We start from the raw sequence: 23,497 nt of genomic DNA on the forward strand, positions 1-23,497 counted from the left end.
TAGAATTTGGTAACATTCAATTTGCTCCTATCTGTGACAAAACTCATAATTTTTTAGAAAGTGTTAGAACAAATAAACGGTGATTTTTTAAGAGCTTGAGAACTTTTAAAAAAAAAAACGCATAAAATTTGCAAAATCTCATCGATTCTTTATTTGAAACGTTGGATTGGTCCATGACATTTACTTTTTGAAGATAATTTCATTTAAATGTTGACCGCGGCTGCGTCTTAGGTGGTCCATTCGGAAAGTCCAATTTTGGGTAACTTTTTCGAGCATTTCGGCCGGAATAGCCCGAATTTCTTCGGAAATGTTGTCTTCCAAAGCTGGAATAGTTGCTGGCTTATTTGTGTAGACTTTAGACTTGACGTAGCCCCACAAAATATAGTCTAAAGGCGTCAAATTGCATGATCTTGGTGGCCAACTTACCGGTCCATTCCTTGAGATGAATTGTTCTCCGAAGTTTTCCCTCAAAATGGCCATAGAATCGCGAGCTGTGTGGCATGTAGCGCCATCTTGTTGAAACCACATGTCAACCAAGTTCAGTTCTTCCATTTTTGGCAACAAAAAGTTTGTTAGCATTGAACGATAGCGATCGCCATTCACCGTAACGTTGCGTCCAACAGCATCTTTAAAAAAATACGGTCCAATGATTCCACCAGCGTACAAACCACACCAAACAGTGCATTTTTCGGGATGCATGGGCAGTTCTTAAACGGCTTCTGGTTGCTCTTCACTCCAAATGCGGCAATTTTGCTTATTTAAGTAGCCATTCAACCAGAAATGAGCCTCGGACGTAAAGCGCGAAACACATTTCGAACCGAACACTGATTTTGGTAATAAAATTCAATGATTTGCAAGCGTTGCTCGTTAGTAAGTCTATTCATGATGAAATGTCAAAGCATACTGAGCATCTTTCTATTTGACACCATGTCTAAAATCCCGCGTGATCTGTCAAATACTAATGCATGAAAATCCTAACCTCAAAAAAATCACCCGATATTTCAAATAAAAAAACAACATCAAGTCACACTAATTTTTTAGGATAATATTTCAAATTTTGAAGTGTAAAATTGAGTTACTTTTTTGGTATTCACTAATTTTTATCGAAATTGCAATGTACACCAAATTCGTGTTAATACAAATTTACTTTCTTGATATTTGGTTATTTTAAAATGCCAAAAACACTAAAAATAAAAATCTTGTTGAATAGGGAGGGTGAAAAACCAATTTAAATTGGGTGTTTTTCAAAATTCCATTAATAGAGCCGCTATTCAAAAACAGTTATGATTCATCACGAAAACAAAGTTACCAAGTCAATGGTCAATTTCTACCATTCTTTAGGGATAATCTTGTATTTATAATTTTTTTTTTAAATTTTCTTTTTAAGAAGTGCTTTTACAGTTTTACATTTGAATTTTGTTGAAAAATGTTAACCTGTTTTCGAGATATCGAATTTTAAAAAAAGTGTCAAGGATGGAAGGGACTTACAGCTGTTCAGTTGTTATGCCGAATCAGAACGGCTAATTTGAGAAAAAAAATTGCATGACAAGGATTTGTCAGTTATTTGCTAGAGACGGTACCTCTGGTGGCGCAGGCAGTGATTGAGCCCAAGACCTACGAACATTACACACAAATATTCCGAGTAGTTTTTGAGATTTAAAATAGTATTGTAAAGCGAATCCACTTATAACCTTAATTTCCAAGTTTGAACTCAACAAATCTAATGATTTGGTCTGTAGGGTGAATATTTACATACAAACAGGCTTTTTGCAAAAAAGACGGACGGAATTGCTATCATCGTAATGTCATATTTTAATAAAATCTCGATTTCTAAATTGTGATGTAAAATTACAAGATCTTGGTGGCAAGCTGTGATTAACTTTAATTCTTAATTGTTAAAGCGTGTAGTTCTAATTTTATTACTAACTAAATGTGTACTTGTCAAAAAATAACAGCTGCTGAAAAAGCCTCTCTTGAAATTATGGAATTTATAATAATTATGAAATTTATAAATTATTTCAATTTCATTCAGAGTGAAGAACATGAATGTAATTTATTCTTTTTCAACAATCTTTTTACTGTTTCATTTACAACAATTTTAATTTAAGTCATTATTAATAATTGTAAAGACTTCAAACTTTAAAACATCAGAAATGTATAAAGTTTCAATCTTTTCCAATTAATTTAACTAAAAAAATATAATTGTATTGACAAAAGATTGCATTCTCTTACAATATTTTCTCACACTAAGCTCATATTAACAAAAGTTTAGATTTTAGAATAAAGGTCTTTTCCATGCTTGACGGAAAAAATGGAACAATTTTCATCCGTGAAAATATTAAATTAAAAATATTAACTGAAAGGTTCCTAGAGTCGAAATAAAAGATTTTTAGAAAGATGTCTGTGCGTGCGTGTGTACGTACATTCGTACGTTCGCGACATTTTCTTCGTCGTCCATACCTCATGAACCAGAAGAGACATCGACTTCAAATACATTTTGTTATACTGATAATAATGCAGAAAGATGCAGAAAGGGCTCTCAAGAAAATTGCGTGGGTGTTTTTAACATCTGGTAAGATTTTGAGAAAAATCGAATTTACAGTTATTTTTACAAAAAATATAAAACTAAACAAGAAAATTAATAAAAGTTGTAAAAATTTGATTTTCGACTCAAATATTTTTTCAAAACTTTGAGATATTGGCTTTAAACTACTTTTGTCTTTTAAAAAATATTGTTGTCAACATTTAGTGAAATTTTGAGAAAAATCTTACAAAAAATAAAAACCAAACAAAAAAAAAGTTTTTTTTTTTTATAAAAATCCAAAAGTCCGTTTTTTCATAAAAAAAAAATAAAATCTACAAGAAATAGTACGCAAATTTGGTAAAAATTCATGTTCAGTTCTTGACATCTCTCAAATTAATTTCATTCATCCAATTTACAAAAATTTAAGAAATGATACTAAAATTGGTAAAAATTTGATTCGACTAAAAATTTATCTAACAAAACTAGATTTTCAAAAAAAAAAGATTAATTAAAAGTTGAGTCTTCAACTCCTTAAAAAAACACATAATTTTAAAAATACACGAAGTTTTACTGGACAAATAAAGAAACGTTTTAAACCGTCATACTTGTTTCGAAATCTCAGTAAAATGCTAGTTATTTCAAACATTTCTGGTTTGATTTTTTTGAGCTGAAATATAAACAAATTTAAACTTATAAACTGTTCTGTTGATAGCAACCATCATTTACACCTAAAAGGTGACTAAGCCTTTATTTTTTAAAATAACACAATTTTTGCTAAAAGTTAATTCGTGATTGTTTTCTATGATAACAGGATTTTCTGTCCCAACACTTTATTTAATGATACTGCTATGTCAAAATTTCATCAATATGCTTGGTTTTGACTTCCTTTAAATTTCTTAAAAGAATGTAACTTATTGATTGCATTTATTGAATTGAATTCAATAATTTTTTTCCACTTTGCAATCATTGGACTAAATAATTGATTGTAATAATTTGCAATTTGAAATTTGACTTCAAGTTAATGCAAAGATTTCAATAGTGAATGCAATGAACGCATGAAGTCTCAAATGATTGCAATCAATTGATTGTAGTTAAATAATTGAAGAACAAGTGATTGCATTCTTTTTCTGGTCAAATGATCGGTGATTGCAAAATTCGAAGTACCACTCTTTAGGTGAAATCATTGAATGCAATCTTTTAGTTGAATACATTAAATGATTTGTAATGATTACATTCCCAAAAGAGTACAATCTTTTACAAGCCTGTAGCGTAGTCAACCGTTTAACATACAAAAAACATCTACTTTTATCAAAACTAAAAAAGGGTTTCATACATTTTTTAAAATCAACTTTAAGACCAAATTAGTTCGACAAAAATCTTCAATATTTCTTGTCAAAAATATCAAATTTATAAAAACAACCAAGTTCATGCGACACAGTCGTGTACTTCTTATTTTTTCTATTTACCATAATCATCTAATTTCTAATGCCTCTTAGACTTTGACACTTGAAATATATTATTTCTTCGAATTATCTCCAAATAATATCGCAAAACGTAAAAATAAGTCCGATTGGTGAAATTAGAAATCCCATATAAGCCTCGCTGATTAATTAACCATGACAAATGATGAAAGTACACATAAGCTCATAATATTAATCACAATTGTGTTTGAATTCCTGAAAGAAATGCTTCTTGTGCATTCAATAAATTAATTATATTATTTTTTTTTGTTGCAAATTCGGAGAAGAAAAAATAAAGCACACCTTGGCACAGTATTGAAGTTTCAAAAAGTAAACAAAAAACTGGTCCTTAAGCCGAGCCGGTATAAAAATCCACCATAAGTCGAAATCTGAAATCTCTGGCGAAAGATCAAGCCTCATGAGATTAAACATTTTCCAGACAATTTATCATCATGTTGAGATGGTGTCGGTCGGTTTTGGAGTGTGTGCTCCATTCGGTGCAATTTCTATTGTCGAATCAATAAGCTTCAGATACAGCTTCGGAAGAAGCAAGAAGCAGAAGGAATTTTTCCCCTGTCTGGATGGGAGAAAAGTGAATGTAGTGGTTACAAATAGTTCGATAATCATGGCTGAAGCTGATGTTGATGATGCTGATGATGATGATGATGTGGTGGCGGTGGCGGCGAATCATTGTTTTTTGGGAAAGTAAAGAGAGTTCAATACGATCAAACTGAAGCAGGATGAGGCCGCTGAGTGCCCACCTCCGACGCTACCTCATCCACCGCTCCCGAATCCGTATAGACGCTAAAGGCTTGAGGGTACTCTTATACGCCAACACACATATGGTCGTTTGTTTGGATTGTTTTTTGGTTGCTGCTTATGCTCATATACTCGCAGGCAGAGCAGGCAGGTAAAGACACAAAGAGGAGCACTTACTCGTATTTGCAAATGGCTACAAGCGTGGGAGATGACGTTATATTATTCCTTATGTGCGCGGTAAGCTAATTGCTTTAATGGCAGCTGGCGTTGCTAAACTCATGTTTTGGTTTTCCTGCAGAGCCAGCGCCAGCGCAGCTGGGCAGAGAAGGTGAAGCGGTTTCAACTTCAACTAGACTTCGTTAATCAAATTCAAAGGCCACGGGGACTGTAATTAATCCTTTCGCCCATTAGGCGCGAGTCGTCTAGTGTCCTTTTGCTAACATTCTCTCTTACAACTTACAGTAATAATAATAATAATAATGGTTGTTTTGGTGATTTCACTTTTTCTCACACAAGTGAAAAAAAAAAACATTTTCACTTTCATTTGCGGCTCAAGCGTAAACACTATAAACTCACAGCAACTTTGCTCGCTCGAACTTATAGGCTCGCTTTAATAAGCTTGCGCTGCGCCGGCCGCCGCAAAATTAAGGAAACACACACTTTTTTTGTGTAATCTGTTTTTATTTATCGTGCGGCCATTAATTCCATTTTTTTTTTTGAAATACTAACGAATTTAGTATTAAAGTTTATGCTTTACGTGATTTTATACAAATGTTACCGAAGTGCAAAGGCTGTTAATTTGCATTTATTATATCTAACTAACTAACTTAACTGTCTGTTAATTCAACACAATTCACCAAAACATTCTAATATGGTTAAAGTTCAACTTTTATTTATTTAGCTGTTTGTCCTATCTGCTGCGACGATATGAGCAATGGCAACAACACTGAATACAGACGAGTATAGACCGGGTATTATGGGGTTTAAAGAGTTTATAGAGTTTATATATGCCGTAGAATGTGCATGCATAAATCATTTAAACTTTACACAGTGCACAGTAGTTAGGTTTGTAAAGGTACTTATACTTCTATATAAACGCGCCATATATCCAAGCCTAGCTGAAGCTGAAGCTAAAGGCAAAGCCATATTCCACCAAGGAAATGGAAGACATTTGAATTCATGTGAACGGAATGTTTGTTAGGAATTCTTTCAACCATCAAAGCAAATAGTGGGTGAGTTTTAAGGTTTTTATTTTGCAGCTTAATGCACTGAAAAAAATGTATGTCTTTCAATGTAAGTCTAATTGAAATTGATGAGTTTTTTGGAATACAGTGAAACTTGAAAGGGAATAGCTGCCCAAAAAAAACGGGCTGACTGGTGTGAGTGCAGAACAAAAAAGAACTCTTTTTGATCTTTTCGTGAGAAAAAGTAATTTACTACAGTCTACAAAAGTGAATACAATATTATATTTTTTTTCATCAAAACTATAATAAGAAAGACAAAAATGTACCTTCGGATGTGGAACTTAAACGACAACGTAATAAATTGTTTGTAAGATCTTGTTTAATAAAGAAATGTTAACAATGCCTTAACTTAATGCCTTAAAAAAACTCAATGCAACCATATTTCTTTTCGTTAAAACCACTAACTTGCATCAATCAACTTTTAATATTAATTTTTGCAGTATGTGTATCACTGATCACCTCTAGAAATGCCCGTACATTGACTATTGACCTCAATTTAAGAACTATGTACTGTCAAGTATAGATATTTGTTTTTCAGCCGTACATCACGAATTTGCAATGCTAATTCTAAATCTGTTTTTTCAATTAATTTTTATACTCAAAACTTTGAAAATAATGTGCATTGGTATCTTCTCTTAAATCCTTCCCTATTTACGTAACCTGATACCTATGGCATGATGGTTAGAACGGTGCGTTGGAATGTCATGCCAAAGGTCTATAAATTTGATCCCTACCTATGTCATCTAAAGTTTTCACGGGTGTTGCGAAGGATTGACAAATTCTCCAAGAGTAATTCTTGTCATGAAAAGTGCTTTCTCTTAAAAAATGTAGGTCCCCTTCATTCTGACAACAGTACTCGCACACAGGAATGGTTGAGAGTTGTAAGTCACTTGGCCCTTAAAACCTTTAACATTTTAAAGGCAGTAATAAATAGTGCCGAGAAATAAAGCTAAGTTAAATAAGACTGGTCTTATTGCACTTTAACACTCAACAATATGGCTTGCATACAACCTTGCACTTAAACCAAATCCTATAGTTCGCCGAAGTAGGGGGTTGCTGGGGAAGCCCTCTAACATACCCCAATTTGTATACTCGTAAAAATAAGTTAGTCTCATTTATTTATTTATAAATTCTTAAAGCACCACCAAGCTATGGAAATGCTTTGTTTATTTTTTTTCTTGTAAGAACGTTAAGCTGCCTTGAACTCATATTTTCAGTATTCTTTTGCTCCAAACAAATTTTTAAGTAAGAAACACTCTTCTTGAAAATCCCCTAACTAAATAATTGGGGCCTATTTAAAAAAGCTTTGAACTTTAAATTTGCAAAGTGTTCCACTAAATTTCCAAAGTGAAAAGACTTTTCAGACTTTATTTGAAAAGTGAAAAATAAAAGTGTTTCACTAATTTTAAATAAAACTTTGCAATTACATAATTCGAATTTTTAAAAGTTGCAAAATAAATCTTAGAATGTATTTATTAAGATCAAATTTGCCTGAAAAAAAATTGGTAAATCAATGTCTATCATGGCATCGTAATCACATCCAGCTTCATATATAGAAATTCTACTTTAGACAAAATTTTCGAAGCTATGTCTGCCCAGCAAATGGTGTTAGATAGAAATTCATCAATGATAATATTCAAAACTCGATGAACTACTCTGTAGACGGTTGCTTTGCTTATTCCGTGCATAGATGCAGCACCGTGAGTTCGGGCTTCATTCCCAGCTCAATGCAGTGAACATAAAAGACTTAAACTCATATTCCTTTAGCTATTAAATTTTAGATTAATTCCAATTCGATGTTGCTTTTCATTAATCGAGAACTCTCCGTGGTCGAAAAATCATTTAAAAGGGTTCATAAATATAATTTGCAAAGTCTATTGTTTGGTGTAACAAAAAGACATCGATTTTATGGGAAGAACTAAACGATCAGTGACGGGTGTCTTCTCTAATATTGAGTCTGATGCAAAGAAAATAGGTTTTGACATTAACGAGGACAAAACTCTTTTTTACTGTCGTCAAATAGAGTAAAAATATACGCTGGCAAAACCACTGCGTAAGCTTTTTCATCTGTCCTACTCCTCAGGTCTCGTTCCGAGCGGATGGAAAACGGCATTTGTCCAGCCTATTCCCAAAAAAGGCGAATCTTCCTCACCCTCTAACTACCGACCGATTGCACTTACGTCCCTTCTTTCCAAGGTCATGGAAACGCTGATTAATTATCAGCTCAAGAAATATCTTGAAGATCGAAAGCTTCTTAATGACCGGCAATACGGCTTTCGTAGCAATAGGTCCACTGGTGATCTCATGGTTCATCACCGAACAGTGGAGCAAATCTTTACATCGTTTTGGAGAAAGTAAGATTATTGCACTTGATATTTCAAAAGCATTTGATAGGGTTTGGCATCAGGCTCTCTTATCGAAAATGCGTGCATTCGGTTTTCATGAATCCCTGCTTCATTGGATTAGTAATTACCTTTCGGATCGTTCAATACAAGTAGTATTGGATGGATTCAAGTCTGAAAACCATAAAATAAATGCTGGTGTGCCCCAGGGCTCTGTTTTATCCCCAACACTCTTTCTCATTTTTATTAATGATCTTCTGTCTGTAACATCTAATCCAATACATTGTTTCGCTGACGATAGTACTCTTAGCTTTTCATATTCGTTTTCAGACTCACATCCCTCTTCTTCGGATGTGGAACTGCAACGACAAAATATGATAAGCTCATTAAATTCCGATCTAAACAGCATTGTTCAATGGGGATTAAAAAACCGCGTGGAATTTAATGCTTCGAAAACCCAATGCTGTCTTGTATCGTTAAAGCGAGATATACCCCCATTGCCATTATCCATGAATGGCACTTGCATCAATGAGACTGAACACCTCGATATTCTCGGTATGTGTGTCACCAACCACCTCTTATGGAATGATCACATACGCGATGTCGCCAAAAATGCCGCAAGGTGTTTGGGTTTTCTTAGGCGATGCAAGAAATATTTCACACCTTCTGATCTGGCTGTTATCTACAAGACTTACATACGTCCAAAGCTTGAGTATAACTCCCATCTCTGGGCTGGTGCTCCTGCAACTTACTTAAGCCTCTTGGATAGTATTGAACGTAGAGCATTTAAATTGATAGGTGATAATATCATCATAAGTTCATTTACTTCGCTTGAACATCGTCGCAAGGTCTCTTGTCTGACCCTTTTTTACCGTTATTTTAACGGCTTATGCTCTAGTGAAATAGCCAGTTGCATTCCTCCCCTTAAACAGTTCAACCGTAATACTCGCGCTTCTAGGAATGCTCATCAGTATACCCTCGAGCCCAACTTCGGTCGTACTGTCAAATACAGAGATTCGTTCTTTAGCCGTACTACGCGAATGTGGAATGCCTTACCACACTCTGTCTTTCCTAGTCATTGCAATATTCAGGAATTCAAAACCAATGTGCACCGACATCTCCTTTTAAACCCTCTCTCCTCTTCCTAGTGCTCACACTGTGCATCTGCATAATAAGGGTAGTAATATCCCCTTGAGTGTGTGTTTATTATAAAAAAAAAAAAAAAAATACGAGCTGTACAGGAAAGAATGTATTTATTTTGAAATATTTATGGCCACATAAAAGGACCTTTCCTTAGTGAGACTTGACATATTTTTTTTCTCCTTGAAAATTCTTTTTTGGGTCATTTTGTAATTTTCAGAGCTTTTGCTTTTGCCGTCTCTCCAAAAACCTCAACGCATTCTCGAGACAATATTATCTGTGAAATGAAAAAAAGTTACAATATTTGTAATTTTAGAAAAGAAAAGCTAAACTGCTATGGTAAAAAAAACCACCCACTCAATTTTCTTGACATCCCTTTTGCATTTCTGCATTATTATCTGTATAAACATATATTTGAAGTCGATAAATCTACTGGTCCTTGAAACGTCGAGAAATGTCAAAATTTGAAAAATTACAATAACTTCCTATGAGAGGTTAAAAAAAGGATTCAACTACATAAAACGAAAAATGACATAATTTTTAATTGAAGCTGTTTTTTCCTTAAAATCTTGAATTATTGTGTAAAGTTTGATAAATATAAAAATATATCACAAAATTAGTTGATTCGGCAGACGTATATAGTTAGCATTGCACAATCATAAAAATTCAATATGTGAAAATAAAAGTACGTATACGTCTAAGTGTACCATTTTTATTTTTTCTTTATTTTTAGTGTTTTTGAAAAAAATATTCATTTAACTTGGATAATCACATATATTAAAATACACTGTTTAAACAAAAATTATGTCCAAAAACAACATTTCAACAAAAGGCTACTTAAAGTGGTTCTTGGTATTAGAAAAACGGGTGTCAAATAAATCAGAGATTAAAAATGATACCCAGTCTTCTGATTTGTTCTGCATAAATAATGTGAATGAAAATCGCATTTATTTCAGTGTATATTTATTTGTATCTTGAACACTTAGTAAATATGAACCTATATTATACATAACTCAATTACAATAAAAGAAAAAAAACTACACAAGTTTCATTGATCTCTTTATTTTCAAACGTTAAGAGAAGGAAATATGAGAACTAAACAAAGAATTTCATTCATGAAGCTTTAATAAATTTGAATCGACACTCAGTGTGGGTGTTTTTGTCATTAAAGCAATTTTCTTTAAAATCCGTAGGAACATAATCCAAGTCTATGGGGAACTCGTATAATCTTAAGAAAATAAAACTACGTATACAAAAGTAATGTACATATGAAAATTTCCTCGAATTGAGTAAAATTTATTTAGTAAATATAAATATAAATAGATTCGTCTATTTCATTCTTATTTTGCTTTGACTTCCCAATGTCTGCAAAATTTTGAACTTAATTAGGCCATAACAAATTCATGTGTAATATCGTTTGGCATTTAAATCGTAGAATTTAGGAGTGGGCAATTTTTGGTATTTTGTTTGCTGAGTACATATTTGACATGCCTGTTTCAGAACCTCACCCCTAAGTTGAAGTTTTTCATATTTGATTAATTTGTATTTTTAATATTTAAGAAAACTCGACACACTTCACGGATAAGCTGTCAACTCATATGAAAATCATTTAAAGGCTTTCGGAGTTGATCTTTTTAAAGCTGTCACTTGATTTAAGCTCATTTTTGTTATGTGGGATTCTGTAATGAATTTGGGCCGTAATTATCTGGCCGTAACAAAAGTTTTAAGACGTTTCATAGAGTATCTTGTTATCAATTATGTGTTTCAAATCACAGGTTAGGGTTTCTACAATCCTTTCTCATTTTCAGGCCCTGTCAACTCCGAGAACTTTCTTTACGCTGTTGATTCCTTGACCTACTGCTCTTCAATATTACCTCACATAACCGTGAGAAAAGTAGAGGCACACATCCACCGACTGATTTTTACTGTAAGTGGGGTATTAAGCTCCATGTTGCATGAACTCATTTGCTTTAATAGGCAAAGAGCGATAACTGCAGAACCTTAAAATTGAAACTCCCAGTCGGATCGCACTGTCGGCCAAGAGAACCGTCCAGTACCTGAGTGGTGATGGTGGTGTTAAAGGTTCTGTTGAAGAGCAAACTATCCTAATCCTTAAACCTATGTAATCCGGCCAAGATCAAACGCCCTGGACAACTTTAAATGACATTCTCAATTTGAAGCCACCAAAGCTGGTTCTCCTGCCTCACCCTATCTCGCACTCGGCTCCTCCCAGTTCGAGGTCGTCCGACTGTAAAGGAGTCGCCTATCTGCAGTCTTACGGCTGACGGCTGACGTGGTAGATTAGCGGAATCGCTTATTGTCTCGAAAAGCTTAGGGCGGAATGTTGCCACTTACACGTGCACGTTCGTAGTGCTCATTGTTGGGGTAGTAAGCCGCAAAAATTAAGCTGTTAGTCGACGACATCGCTCTCGCAATGTGACCCCTACCAAGCTTCAGCAAGAAATTATATATTCTGTTTATATTGGCTCTGTTGTATGGAACCTGGTTAGAATAGTCATATAATACTCCGAATCTGGTGTTCTGTGCAGTCCAAGGCAACGTCTCTCAAACACCCGAATCTTTTCCATTTGCGATGGGGCAACGTTGGACCATACCGGGCACCCATAGGCAATCATCGGCCGCATAAGACCCATGTAGTAAATCACCTTCACCCTGCTGTCAAGACGGCTGCCAAAAAACAACCGTTTTGTCAGGCAAAAGGCTCCCTTAGCTCTGGCCAGAGCAGCACTCATATGTCTGTCGAAATACAAGTACTGATCCAACCAGATGCCAAGGTACTTTACTACACTTTTATTCGCCAGTGGCTGTCAATTTGGTCCAACGATCACTACATTTTTCCAGTTCTTTCTGGTATCCCTTGAGGCTCCATACAGCGGAGTCCTGAACAGAATAGATTCGCATTTCTGAATATTGATTTTCAACTTCCAGTATTCGCAATATCGCTGAATCTTGTCGAAGTCACCCTGCAGAAGTGTCTTGATAACCTCAATTTGTGGGGCTGTTCTGTACACTATTAGGTCGTCGGCGTACGCTATTGCATGAATCAGACTTGCTATCAGATCACTGCTGTAAATGCTGAATAAGATCTGCCAGTTAACCGCTCCCTGTTGAAGACCATTTTTAATATCAAAGATTTTGGTAGATTTTACATTGCCAATTTTGACAATAAACCTTCTACCATTAAGCATGCCATAAAGCATATACAACAATGGTTTGCTTATGCCAAGTCTGTTAAACTTTAGATACAGGCCCTCTAACCATACGCTTTCGAAGGCCTTCTCCAAGTCAACCAGACAAGCATCCGTACATTGTCTGTTCTCTAACGCATTCCACAATACCATTTTGCCAGTATTTACTCCCCAGTTTCTGCTGAAGATCCTATTGCATATAATCTGATAATGTCAGCGAATCCGCTTAAAGCCTTTTTTCCAAGTTTTTAAGTTTTAATTCAAATGACCCAATTCTTAGGCTGTAGGGGCGACGACGACTGATAATCAGGCTGACAGAAAAACGGACGGAATCGCCGAATCGATCAGATTTGTAAAAGAGTTAAATCTTTTTCTAATACAATCTTTAAGTGAGCCTCATTTATTTATTGATTTGAATTGAAAAATTGCATTCATTAACATTACTTTGAGACTGCGGCTCAAAATTCTGCATTCGCATGTCCTAAAACACGATTACAATCATTTGGTCGGTCCCATTCATTTTACAAAAAAGTCAATTGATTGCAATCGTAAGTGAATTAATGCATTTTTGAATATCGTTCATAAAAGCAGTTTATTTTCCACCTTACTCCACCTAAATTCGATTATCGATATTTATCTTTGCATTTGGTGAGAAAAAAACATATCGACGCTCACTTTAACGTTCATATTCATATCTTACTTGCTATTAAATTACATAAGACGATTAATGTACCTTATATATTCCGCATATGTCCCATTCCTCTAAAACTAAAAGTAAATCTTAACTCCTGCATCGCTCGATTGTGACCTCAACATATTTTTATTTTTATACAGAAATTTCAATTAACTTATCAAAATATAATTGTACCTACCTATATCGCGTGAATATCGCCAAATGGCCATTAAACAAAACAAAAAACCTTTTAAAACAACGACGATGATGACGGAACGGCGAGCGGCGCTCGACGCTCAACGCGGGAAGTATAGAAAAGAAATAAATCATTACAAAAATAAATAATAAAATCGTATTTGATTTTTTTATTATTATTTATATTGTTTTTCCCTTTCATTCTTGCATTTTTAGTTTAAAAGTGAAAAAGCGGGCAGTAGCGGGTGTTGAGCGGTACAGAGCGGTGGCGGCAGCGCTCAAATCATAGCATATACCAACAAAAAATATAAAAACGGTAAACACTACCCACTTGCACTTTTCCTCGTATAGAGTCGCCGTCGTCGTCGCCGTTAACGCCGTCAACGTTTGTTGTCTAATACTGCCCTCACGTGGCGCCCTCTACATATTTATAATATACCAACAACAAATAAAATAAAAACAAATATACTCTCACAACAATACAAAAAAACCAATAACAATATTAATGAATTACACACAAAACCCGTAGACACCTTGCAGCCTTCTTCAGTACCGATCCAATATGTGCGGTTATTTAAAACATACACCACACACGACCGACCGCCCGTTTGTCGCGTCGTCGTATCGTTCCATTGCATTTGTTTCCAAGTGGGGAGCATAGCTCTAAGATATACATATTCTCATTCCGTGGTCTGTCTTTTATACGCTGTCGCGTCGCTATATTGCTATAACGCTCGTGTGTTATGGATAGGAGAGCTATACGTTATACAAAAGTCGTCTAGCTTATTATGACTAGAGGCTCAGGAAAAATCTAAAAATGTTGGTCCCACTTATTATTGTTGAGACTCGAAGCCGGCTAACCGGCTTTTTCTCCATTATAAATTTTGTGGTAGGTGCAAGACATACAGTCCAGTTTTCTTAATTAGACATAGAAAAAAACTTAACTTAGTAGCACTGCATACCAAATTTCAGTAAAAATGCCTTGATGAATGCCAATTACCCATAAAGCCAATAACCCATATTTTCAATAACCCAGATGTCTGACTTTAACTATATCCATACATTTTTCTGTGGTTTTGAAACTAATTATAACACAAGACTCTTTTAAATACAAATATATGCTTGAAAATATAATATCCCTATAAGTGGGATATTCGTTGAAATAGTATTTAAAAACTCCAGTAAAAGTAAAAGTTACGTTAAACGACTTAACAAAATTTTACTATGTATATAATTTTTCAACCATAGACAAATATTCAATCAATCCTAAAATATTATTTGATCACTTATGGGATATTCGGAAGGAACTGTTATTCCTTTCTCACAACTCAAATTAAATAACAGTGCAGGGAATATATTTGTTGAATATCCCACAAATGGAAAAGTAAAATTTTGTGAACGTTGACAAAATAAACATTCCAAAAATGGGGTTTTAAGGATCCCTACAATTGCTTGAAAGAAGCAAATTTAGGATATGTTTGGTTGAACAAAAACTTATATTATTTCACCTTTTTAAAGATTCACTTTTGACTGGAGGGGTGTGTAAAGACATTCAAGCTTACAGGTTATTTTTTTGAATATCCCACAAATATAGTTTTTTTGTTCAAAGCCTTAATCATATGCCAGGAAAAGAAACGAAAATAACGGTACTTTTCTTAAAAAGTTTCCCTCCAGCAAAGGCGTAGAGATTTTTATAAAATCTATTTTTTGGGCTATTCGAATAAATATTTTTACCATATAAAAAGTCAAACAAATTTTACTGAAATATAACTACCGATTCAGTAATTCTGCAAAATAAGGACCCTTTGACGTTTTAAAAGCTTTTTTTGAATATCCCTCAATTAATTTTGTTGGCATTATGGTGAATATCCCAGAAATGGGATATTTACAATTAGTTTGATATGTTGAATAGAACCGATTTTTTTTATTTTTTTTTTCAAATAGTCGTAACAGATTTTTTTCAATATCCTAAAAATTAAGTTTATTAAATTCTTTAAGCATTTGCCAGAATGTAGTAACGAAAATAACGGCACTTTCGTTGAACAGATTCCCACAGAACCAATTTATCTGTGGAAGACCAAAACACATTTGTAGGATTGTCGAAGAGATTTTATAAAATATCATTTTTGGGATATTCGAAGAAATTATTATAACACATATCCCTAAAGTGGGATATTCACACTTTGATTGAAAATTTCTTATAGAAATGAAGTGCTTTTTTAGATAAATAATTGATTAATGATTCCTGAATGGCCAAAAATTCCTCACTCATCCATGAACCTCAGGAATATAGTCTTTAAGCTCACATAAGCTTATTCGATGATTGAGATTCAATCTGTTAATTTAAATAAGGCTCAATCATAAGAACTGTACTGTACACAATGTCTCGGAAGAATCAATTTTCGATCGGAGCCTTTGGGCGCTGCTGTTTTGGCCGCTGGCTGGCTGCTTCCCCACTTTTTCACAGTACATTCATCAACTCTGATCCAGCTTGACACTGCTCGCTGTGTTACATTGCAATTGCATGCATTAAAGAAGGTAACATATGGTCTGATTTCCCCTCTTATTGAATTGCTCTCAGCTCTCATGCTCCGCACCTTTCTGTTTCGGTCCACCAAACGACCGGATTCCGGAATGCAATTGCGCGTCGTCCTACGCTCGAAAGTGCAGTGGAACGCAAACGTGAACGTGAGACCTACACCAAACCGAACCGAACCGTACTGAGCTGCTTCCTCGGCCGCGGCGGGCTAAAAAGCGATAAAAGGAAGGGTTTCACATCATCAGCAGCAGAAAAGAAAAGTGTGTGTGTGGCGGTGCAGCGCGACCGGCGTGTAGGTATATGGATGGGGGCCGCCAAACCGCCAGCCAAACCACCGCTCCATACCAAAGTCGATAGAAATAGGTATGCAACGGGTAGGGTAGGGGCCAGCCGCCTCAGCTTCATATATGAACCACCATAAAAGTGTTGCATTTTTATGGGGATGCCCTCACTCGCGCCCCGTGCGCTATTTTTAACTATTTTTTATTTTTCATTATTATTTGCAAATCATTTAATGCCACTCTCGTCAGTAGACGTTTAGATTCGCTCACGATCTGACGTCGTAGTCGTCTCGTCGTGTCGCTTAAGATTCGAAACCACTGCAGTTGGTTTTAGTCGGCGTCGCGTTCACTTTGACTGTAACAGTAACTGTGACGTCTCGTCCTCGTCGTCGTCAAAAATTTGCATTTGCATTTTTTTGTGCGAAAGTGAATTTTTGCACTCTACACTGCTCAGCATCTTTCTACACACACAACCGGGGTGTCATTTGTCTTCTATTTAGAAGTGAAGTGAAATGCGTGTTGTACTTGGTGCGTGTTTACACGTAAGAATAATGATTTTGAATTAGAACACCGCGCATAACACGCGCTAAGTCGGCCAAACGAAAAAGAAAGATCATTAATTTTGTTTTATTATTTTGCTCGCGCTCGCGGTCACGATCATGATGTTTTCGTGTTTGTTGTTTTGATATATTTCAAACATTTTTTAATTGACACGTTAATAGCGTGAAAGGAGAAAGATTTCTCTCTCATCAACATCACACGCTGCACAATCGGATGCTGTTTTTTATTTTTTTTTATACCCTTCAAATTCGAACGCCCGCGTCCCGTTCCGTCCGATTGTTCGTCCAGCGTTGCAGCGTGTTGTGCTTTATGTTGTCTTTGCCAAGTGTGGCAAACGATTGGGATTCCATTTAAAGTGTCTTGATAAGGTTGGGGTTGATAACTCCATGTTTGGGTTCAAATCAAACGCACACTATAACGATACGCGCGTTTTGTATTTATTTAGTAATGTGACGCAAGTAACATTATTTTTTTGTAGTAAATTTAATTTAATGTCAACGCTTATCATTTCACAAAAAATAAATAAACATTATTTATATTTATTAAGTTTGTGGTGTTTTTGTTGTTGTTGTTAGTTTTTTTGAAGGAGATTTATTTTCTACTTTAAAAATATTTTTGAGTGAGAACATAAAAATATTCAAATATGATTTTATTGATTAATTAATTTATTTCTTAGATTTTCTTGGTACTCTGTAAAATTGATTAAGCGTAAATTCCTTTTAAAATTGTTTTATTAAAATTTGTAATTGGAACCGTCGCATGTCCAATCCATCTCGTCTGGAAACTAGAATTGAGGCTAGTTATTTGTTTTCTTATTAAGTACAAAGATAGACAGTCTGATGATGGTTTTAATTATTCTAGTCCAACTATGTAAATGTAAATCAGTTTTAAGTAGGAAGTTGGAATAATTACTTGGTACTTGGTGATGATGATTTTTTTTGAAGAACAATACCTAGCAAATTTTTCAATTATTGTTAAAAACGAACTCCCACTTTTGATTGAAAATGAAAGTGCATTTTTGTGGCTCATAGCCTCATTCATAAATATTTGGGAGAGAGGGTGAAAATGTATTCTGGGTTATGAAAATAAGGCTTAGGATGATTATAGGTTGAAAATGATGTCGTTGAGGTTATATTTCATGAAACTTGCGACATTGTGGAAAATATTAAACATTTTTTTGTTGCATTTTCTGGCTATTTAACTGAATTTATTGTTTGTGGTTGCCTGTTTAAAAAACAATAAAATTTAACAGTCACATGTTTTTATATTTGGAGTTAATTAAATATGTAAGTGTTTTGGAAAATAAGATATTGTTTTTTAAAACCCTCGTTAACATCAATTTTGTGGATGATATTCAATTTGAAAGCTGACATTTATTTGATACTTTTATTGACTTATGAAAGTATTAAAGACTTTGGGTATAATAAATTGTAAAAAGTTTAATAGCTGATTTAAAAATATGATTTAAAAGGGAAAGGAAACAAATAATTAAAGATATAGTTAAATTTGTTTATTAACTTTAAAAAAAAAATATTTGAACGTTTCTCCATTTAAAGAGCATATGAGTATTTTATGAAATGTCTAAATTAAAAAGTTCAATTTAAGAAGCGAACGTTTTAAACAAAAACAAATTTATTTTTTAAGTACAATATTTGAAGCAATTCTTAGCATTCAATATAAATATTTGTGTTTTGAATTCTTAAACTATATTTTAATGAATATTGAAAGGAAATAAAAAAAGTTTCTTCTTTTAATTTGTAACTTCCAATAGGAAGTTATTGTAATGGGTCCGATTTGTCGAATTAAAAATTTTGACATTTCTCGACGTTTCAAGGTCCCTAGAGTCGAAATAAAAGATTTTTAGAAAGATGTCTGTGCGTGCTTGTGTACGTACGTTCGTACGTCCGTACGTTCGCGACGTTTTTTCGTCCTCCATAGCTCAAGAAACAGGAAAGATATCAACTTCAAATAAATTTTGTTATACAGATAATAAGCCAGAAAGATGCAGAAAGGGCTCTCAAGAAAATAGCGTGGGTGGTTTTTTTTACCATAGCAGTTTGAAAAAAAGGTGAAAATTTTGGTTAACCCTAAGTATCTTACGAACCAAAAACGCTAGGGACTTGAATTAAATTTTATATAATATATTGTAACGTGATACCAAACAGGTATATTTTTTGAAAAAAAAAAACAATATTACGGTTTTTTTATAAATCAATAAAACTGAAAAAGAAAATTTGTCACCTCCAAAATTTTACGACTGAAATATGATTTCATCTCTAAAACAATTTTGTGCAACGAAGAATAATGTTTTTGACCTGTGATAAAATTTTGAGAAAAATCTAATTGACAGTTTTTTTTTATAAAAAATAAAAATCTACAAAAAACATTACTCAAAGTTCGTAAAAATTGAATATCGATTCAAATATCTTTTCAAAAACTTGAAATTAAGGCTTCAAGCTTATTTTATCTTATAAGAAATATTGTTTTTAACATTCTGAAAAATTTTGAATGAAATCGAATTGACAGTTTTTGTACAAAAAATAAAAAACTAAAAAAAAATGTATAAAAGTTGGTAAAATTTGATTTTCGACTCAAATCTCTTCAAAATTTTTAAATATTGACTTCAAACTAATTTTATCTTATAAGAAATATTGTTTTCAACATTTTGAAAAATGTTGAGAAAAATCGAATTGAAAGTTTTTTACAAAAAATAGAAACCTAAAAAAATTTATAAATGTTGGTAAAAATGGATTTTCGACTCAAATATCTTTTCAAAACTTTGAGATATTGTTTCTTTTAAAAAACATTGTTGTGAACATTAAGTAAAGTTTTGAGAAAAATGTAATTGACAGTTTTTTTTACAAAAACTAAAAACCTAACAAAAAAACAATACTCAAATTTTATATGATAAATATTATTGGTAATTTTAAATTTTTTAAGAATAATTCAACTAACAATTTTGTTTAACTCAACACGAAAACCTACAATCTTTTTTAAGTTTAAAATCAATTGATTTGAGTCGAGGAAGAAGTAACTTTCTATTGGTGCGCTTAAAAACTTGCCAAATTATCATTTAAGGATTTTCAAAAAGTATTCAATCAAAAATGTAGCTTCAAATTGTTTTCTATTGAAATATTCAAGGCATTAAATATTTTAAGTAGCATACAATAGATTTTTGTTTATTTTTCTTGCAAAATAATTTATCAATTATTTTTTTTTTAATTCTAGTATTTATTTTAATACAAATAAAGTTATACTTTTTTAAAGGATTAAGTTTTCCTGAATTTAAATCTTGTTTTAAAATTTTTCTGTCAGCAAGGTTTTTTAAATACGCCTCTTTGAAAATGCGAAGGGAAAAAATTGCGCGTTTTAAGGATAAATTAAAACTTAACACATTCCTTAAAAATAAATTGTAAGATGATTTTTCAAAGTACTAATCTGTTTGTTCTAGATAAAGAGTTGAAATCATTTAAGTATCTTACTCAGTTTCTGCAAATTCTCATTAGTTATTAGTCTTTATTTGATTTTATATACACTGACCTTTCATAGTTTTGAAAAAAAAAAGTCTTGGAGTTAATTTTTAGAGCTGATTTTCAATTTCCATCTTAACTATCTGCTCAAATTTTAAAAATATCCGTTTGCAACATTAATTTTGATTTTGATTGATTGATTCTTGTTTCCTGTTTTTGATAAAGTTGATTAAACATTTTTTTGTAAAGTTTACCACCAAAAACAAAAAGCATGGCTCTACTGCCGTCTGCCTAGTTGACAAGCCATAAAAAACAACATAGCTCAATAATATATTTAAAAACTTTCATTTATAATTCTGATTCTATAGAGAAGAGTCTGCAGAATTGATACAATTTGTTAACTTCCATATTGTTAAGCAAGAGTATAATTTAATTTTGTGTCAGTATTTCGCTACCAATAGTATTCTTCTGATTTCTTCAAGGACTGGACATCTTCCAACAAAGTGTAAAACATCTTCCCTTTCCTTTAAATTGCACAATGAGCATATAATTGGTAAGTCATCTCTATGAGGTATAAAACTCAGCTGCATAACTTCACCTCTCAATTTAACCATCATTGAAATTTCGACAATGCTATTATCGTCCCTTAAATAATTCCTCTCTTCCAAGTTGTGATTAGTTGACAGCAGAGCTGCCTGTATATAGATGCTGTGGTGTCAATCAAGTATTTCTCTCGTTGTTTTATGTCCACTGCGGAAATGAGCTGGTATAAAACAGCTTTTAAGTCATCCTGGTTATTACACAAAAGGTTAAGTTCCATTTCACATTCTCTTGCCAAATTTATCCAATCAACTTATTACTTGAAGAGCTTCTATCTTCGGAAGCCTATTATTGCTCATCTTCATAACTCTCAAGATGTAATTGACTTCCATTTTTAGGGTTCGTAAGAACATACGTGTAGGTGATAATCCTGATTCCAACATAATAACTAGTTGGGTGTATTTGATGGCAGTCTAAAAATTCGCTTAATAAAGTATCAGAGAAGTTTCTCAACTGTTTCGTATTGTTTCGTTCCACAAGTTTGTGCGGTATAAAACATTATAGAGTCAGATACCGCTTCAAATATCTTAAACTTCCTGCTTTGTGCTAAACTTTTGTTAGAAAAACATTTTTTCCAAGTTGCAATAATTGCACCTTTAGCCTTTACTAGTTTCTCTCTTAGATGAATTTCCATGCTCAAATTTTTCGCTAAGTGAACTCCAAGGTATTTGTATTCCGTGACAACTTCAATGACCTCTCCATTGTAGCACCATTTTTCTAACTTTTATTTTTATATTTTTAAAACATTTCTAAGACTTCAAATAATAGAATTGATAAGAAGACGGATTTGTTACAGGAAAAATAAAATTCATTCAAACCGTTTTGCTCTTTTTTGTTGAAAACCGTTTTAAACAAATGGTTTAACGTTTTTTTTCTTTCAAAACTCTCCCCAAAAAGGCTTATTATTATATAAATTCAAAATTCAAAAACTACAAAAAAATTGTCGGTCAGTGATATTAATACTTTTTTCAAGATTTTCATTCATTTCATATTAAAAGTGTCAATTTAATTTTTCTATACATTTTAACATGCAAAGGCTCAACCCCAGTGCCAAATATAAGATTTTAATGGGTATAGCCACTTGCGAGTCTTTTAAACATTCTCCAAGAGTGATTCTTGTCAAGAAAAGCGCTTTCTCAAACTATCTGTCCGGATTCGACACTAAAACTGTAATTTATTAAATTGTTTAACTTTTTTTCTTAAACAAAACAATTTCTAGTTGTTTTTTCTTGTATTATAAAATAAAACTGTCAATTAAATTCTTCTAGAAGTTTTACATACGTCAAAAACGTTTTACTAAAATACTATTCTGAAAATCATTTTTGGTTCTTTTAATTGGGACTTAAGATAGATTTTATCAGCCTTTTTAATTCGTAAAAAAAGAATATCAAGTAATTTTTAAAACTCTCATAGATTCGTAGTTATTTGACGCGATTTGATATTGAGTAAACTAGATTTTTCATTTTTTCATAAATATAGTTATTAAAAATACAATTTTGTTTCGAGATCTAAGGCCGATTAAGATCCGTCCGATTTGCTTATGTTTGATGTCAAAATAAAGCTGATCAACTGTTAATTTGTTCCACTAAAAAAATTCAATTATAAACTCGGAACATGTCTTTTAGTTCATTTTAAATTTTTCAATTATGAAATCGTTTTCAATGAACAATTGATTATTGAATTCACATTTCGTTCCACTGAAATTGTTCTCTTCTCTTTTTATTCGCACCTAAAAAATGAAATTACAAATCCGAAGTTTGTACAACGATACAAACCCTGAACCCTGAGGTTCGCGACGATTGTTTTCAATTCGACCTTTCAAATTCGACTCTTGTGCGTCATATTTCCTTATTAACGAATTGTCGGCGAAGCGAAAATAGTTATTCCTATATTCCAGTGATTTGTCACTTTTGGTTTGACTTTTTCTTTCTATATTCCAGTGATTTGACAGATTTCCACAAATTTTGCTTTGTTTTGATTGAATTTGTGAAATTTGCGGTGATTTAATCAAAATTTGATAAATTATAAGGAAATTAAAATAAAACTAACTCACATTTGTATATAATTACAATCAAGAAAGAACCCACGAAATCGAACAGTGCATAATAATGAACAGTCTTTCGCTTGTGAATCCGCCAAAAAAAAACTGTCGGATTTCAACTCGCCTGCAAACATTAAGACATTTCAAATTCGATAATTTGTCGAATTCGAAACGAAAAAGGCGAAATTGAGTACAATAATTGAAAAATCCGCCGCAAACCTCATAATCATTCCCCTAAAATGGTTGAATGGTTTTGTAGTCGATTTCGGACTATGACTATCAAAAGTCTTCGAAAAATACTATACCTTCAATAGATCTTTTTTTTTTTGTTACCTAAATATTACCAGATTTTTGAAATAAATGTATGTTTTTTTATTCTGGTTGTGTAGAACTTATACCACTGTTAATCCGCTTTTTTCATTGTTTGCAATCTTTAAGTCTTACAGTTCGATTTGTATA

At 33.1% G+C, this 23,497-nt stretch overlaps 2 protein-coding genes across 5 annotated transcripts in view; both read left to right on the forward strand.

The window, feature by feature from the left end:
• Nucleotides 1-23,497, forward strand: part of LOC129951440 (cytochrome c oxidase subunit 7A1, mitochondrial) — a 386,202-nt gene that overhangs the window by 97,460 nt on the left and 265,245 nt on the right. The gene's annotated exons all lie outside the window — the stretch shown is intronic.
• LOC129951430 (uncharacterized) overlaps nt 1-23,497 on the forward strand; it is a 77,897-nt gene that overhangs the window by 17,041 nt on the left and 37,359 nt on the right. Inside the window, exon 1 of one of the 4 annotated variants that reach the window (XM_056063570.1) lies at nt 16,629-16,908. The exons of 2 other annotated variants lie outside the window; for them this stretch is intronic. Coding sequence is in view for 1 of the 2 variants with exons in the window: in XM_056063569.1 (XP_055919544.1) it covers nt 16,879-16,894 (16 nt within the window). In the remaining variant the exon portion in view is untranslated. Of the gene's footprint in view, nt 1-16,628; nt 16,909-23,497 lie in introns of those variants that run through there. One more of the 4 variants, XM_056063569.1, reaches the window with a different exon arrangement.

The sequence above is a fragment of the Eupeodes corollae genome, chromosome 3 (genome assembly GCF_945859685.1).
Source record: "Eupeodes corollae chromosome 3, idEupCoro1.1, whole genome shotgun sequence".
NCBI classification, from domain to species: Eukaryota; Metazoa; Arthropoda; class Insecta; order Diptera; family Syrphidae; genus Eupeodes; species Eupeodes corollae.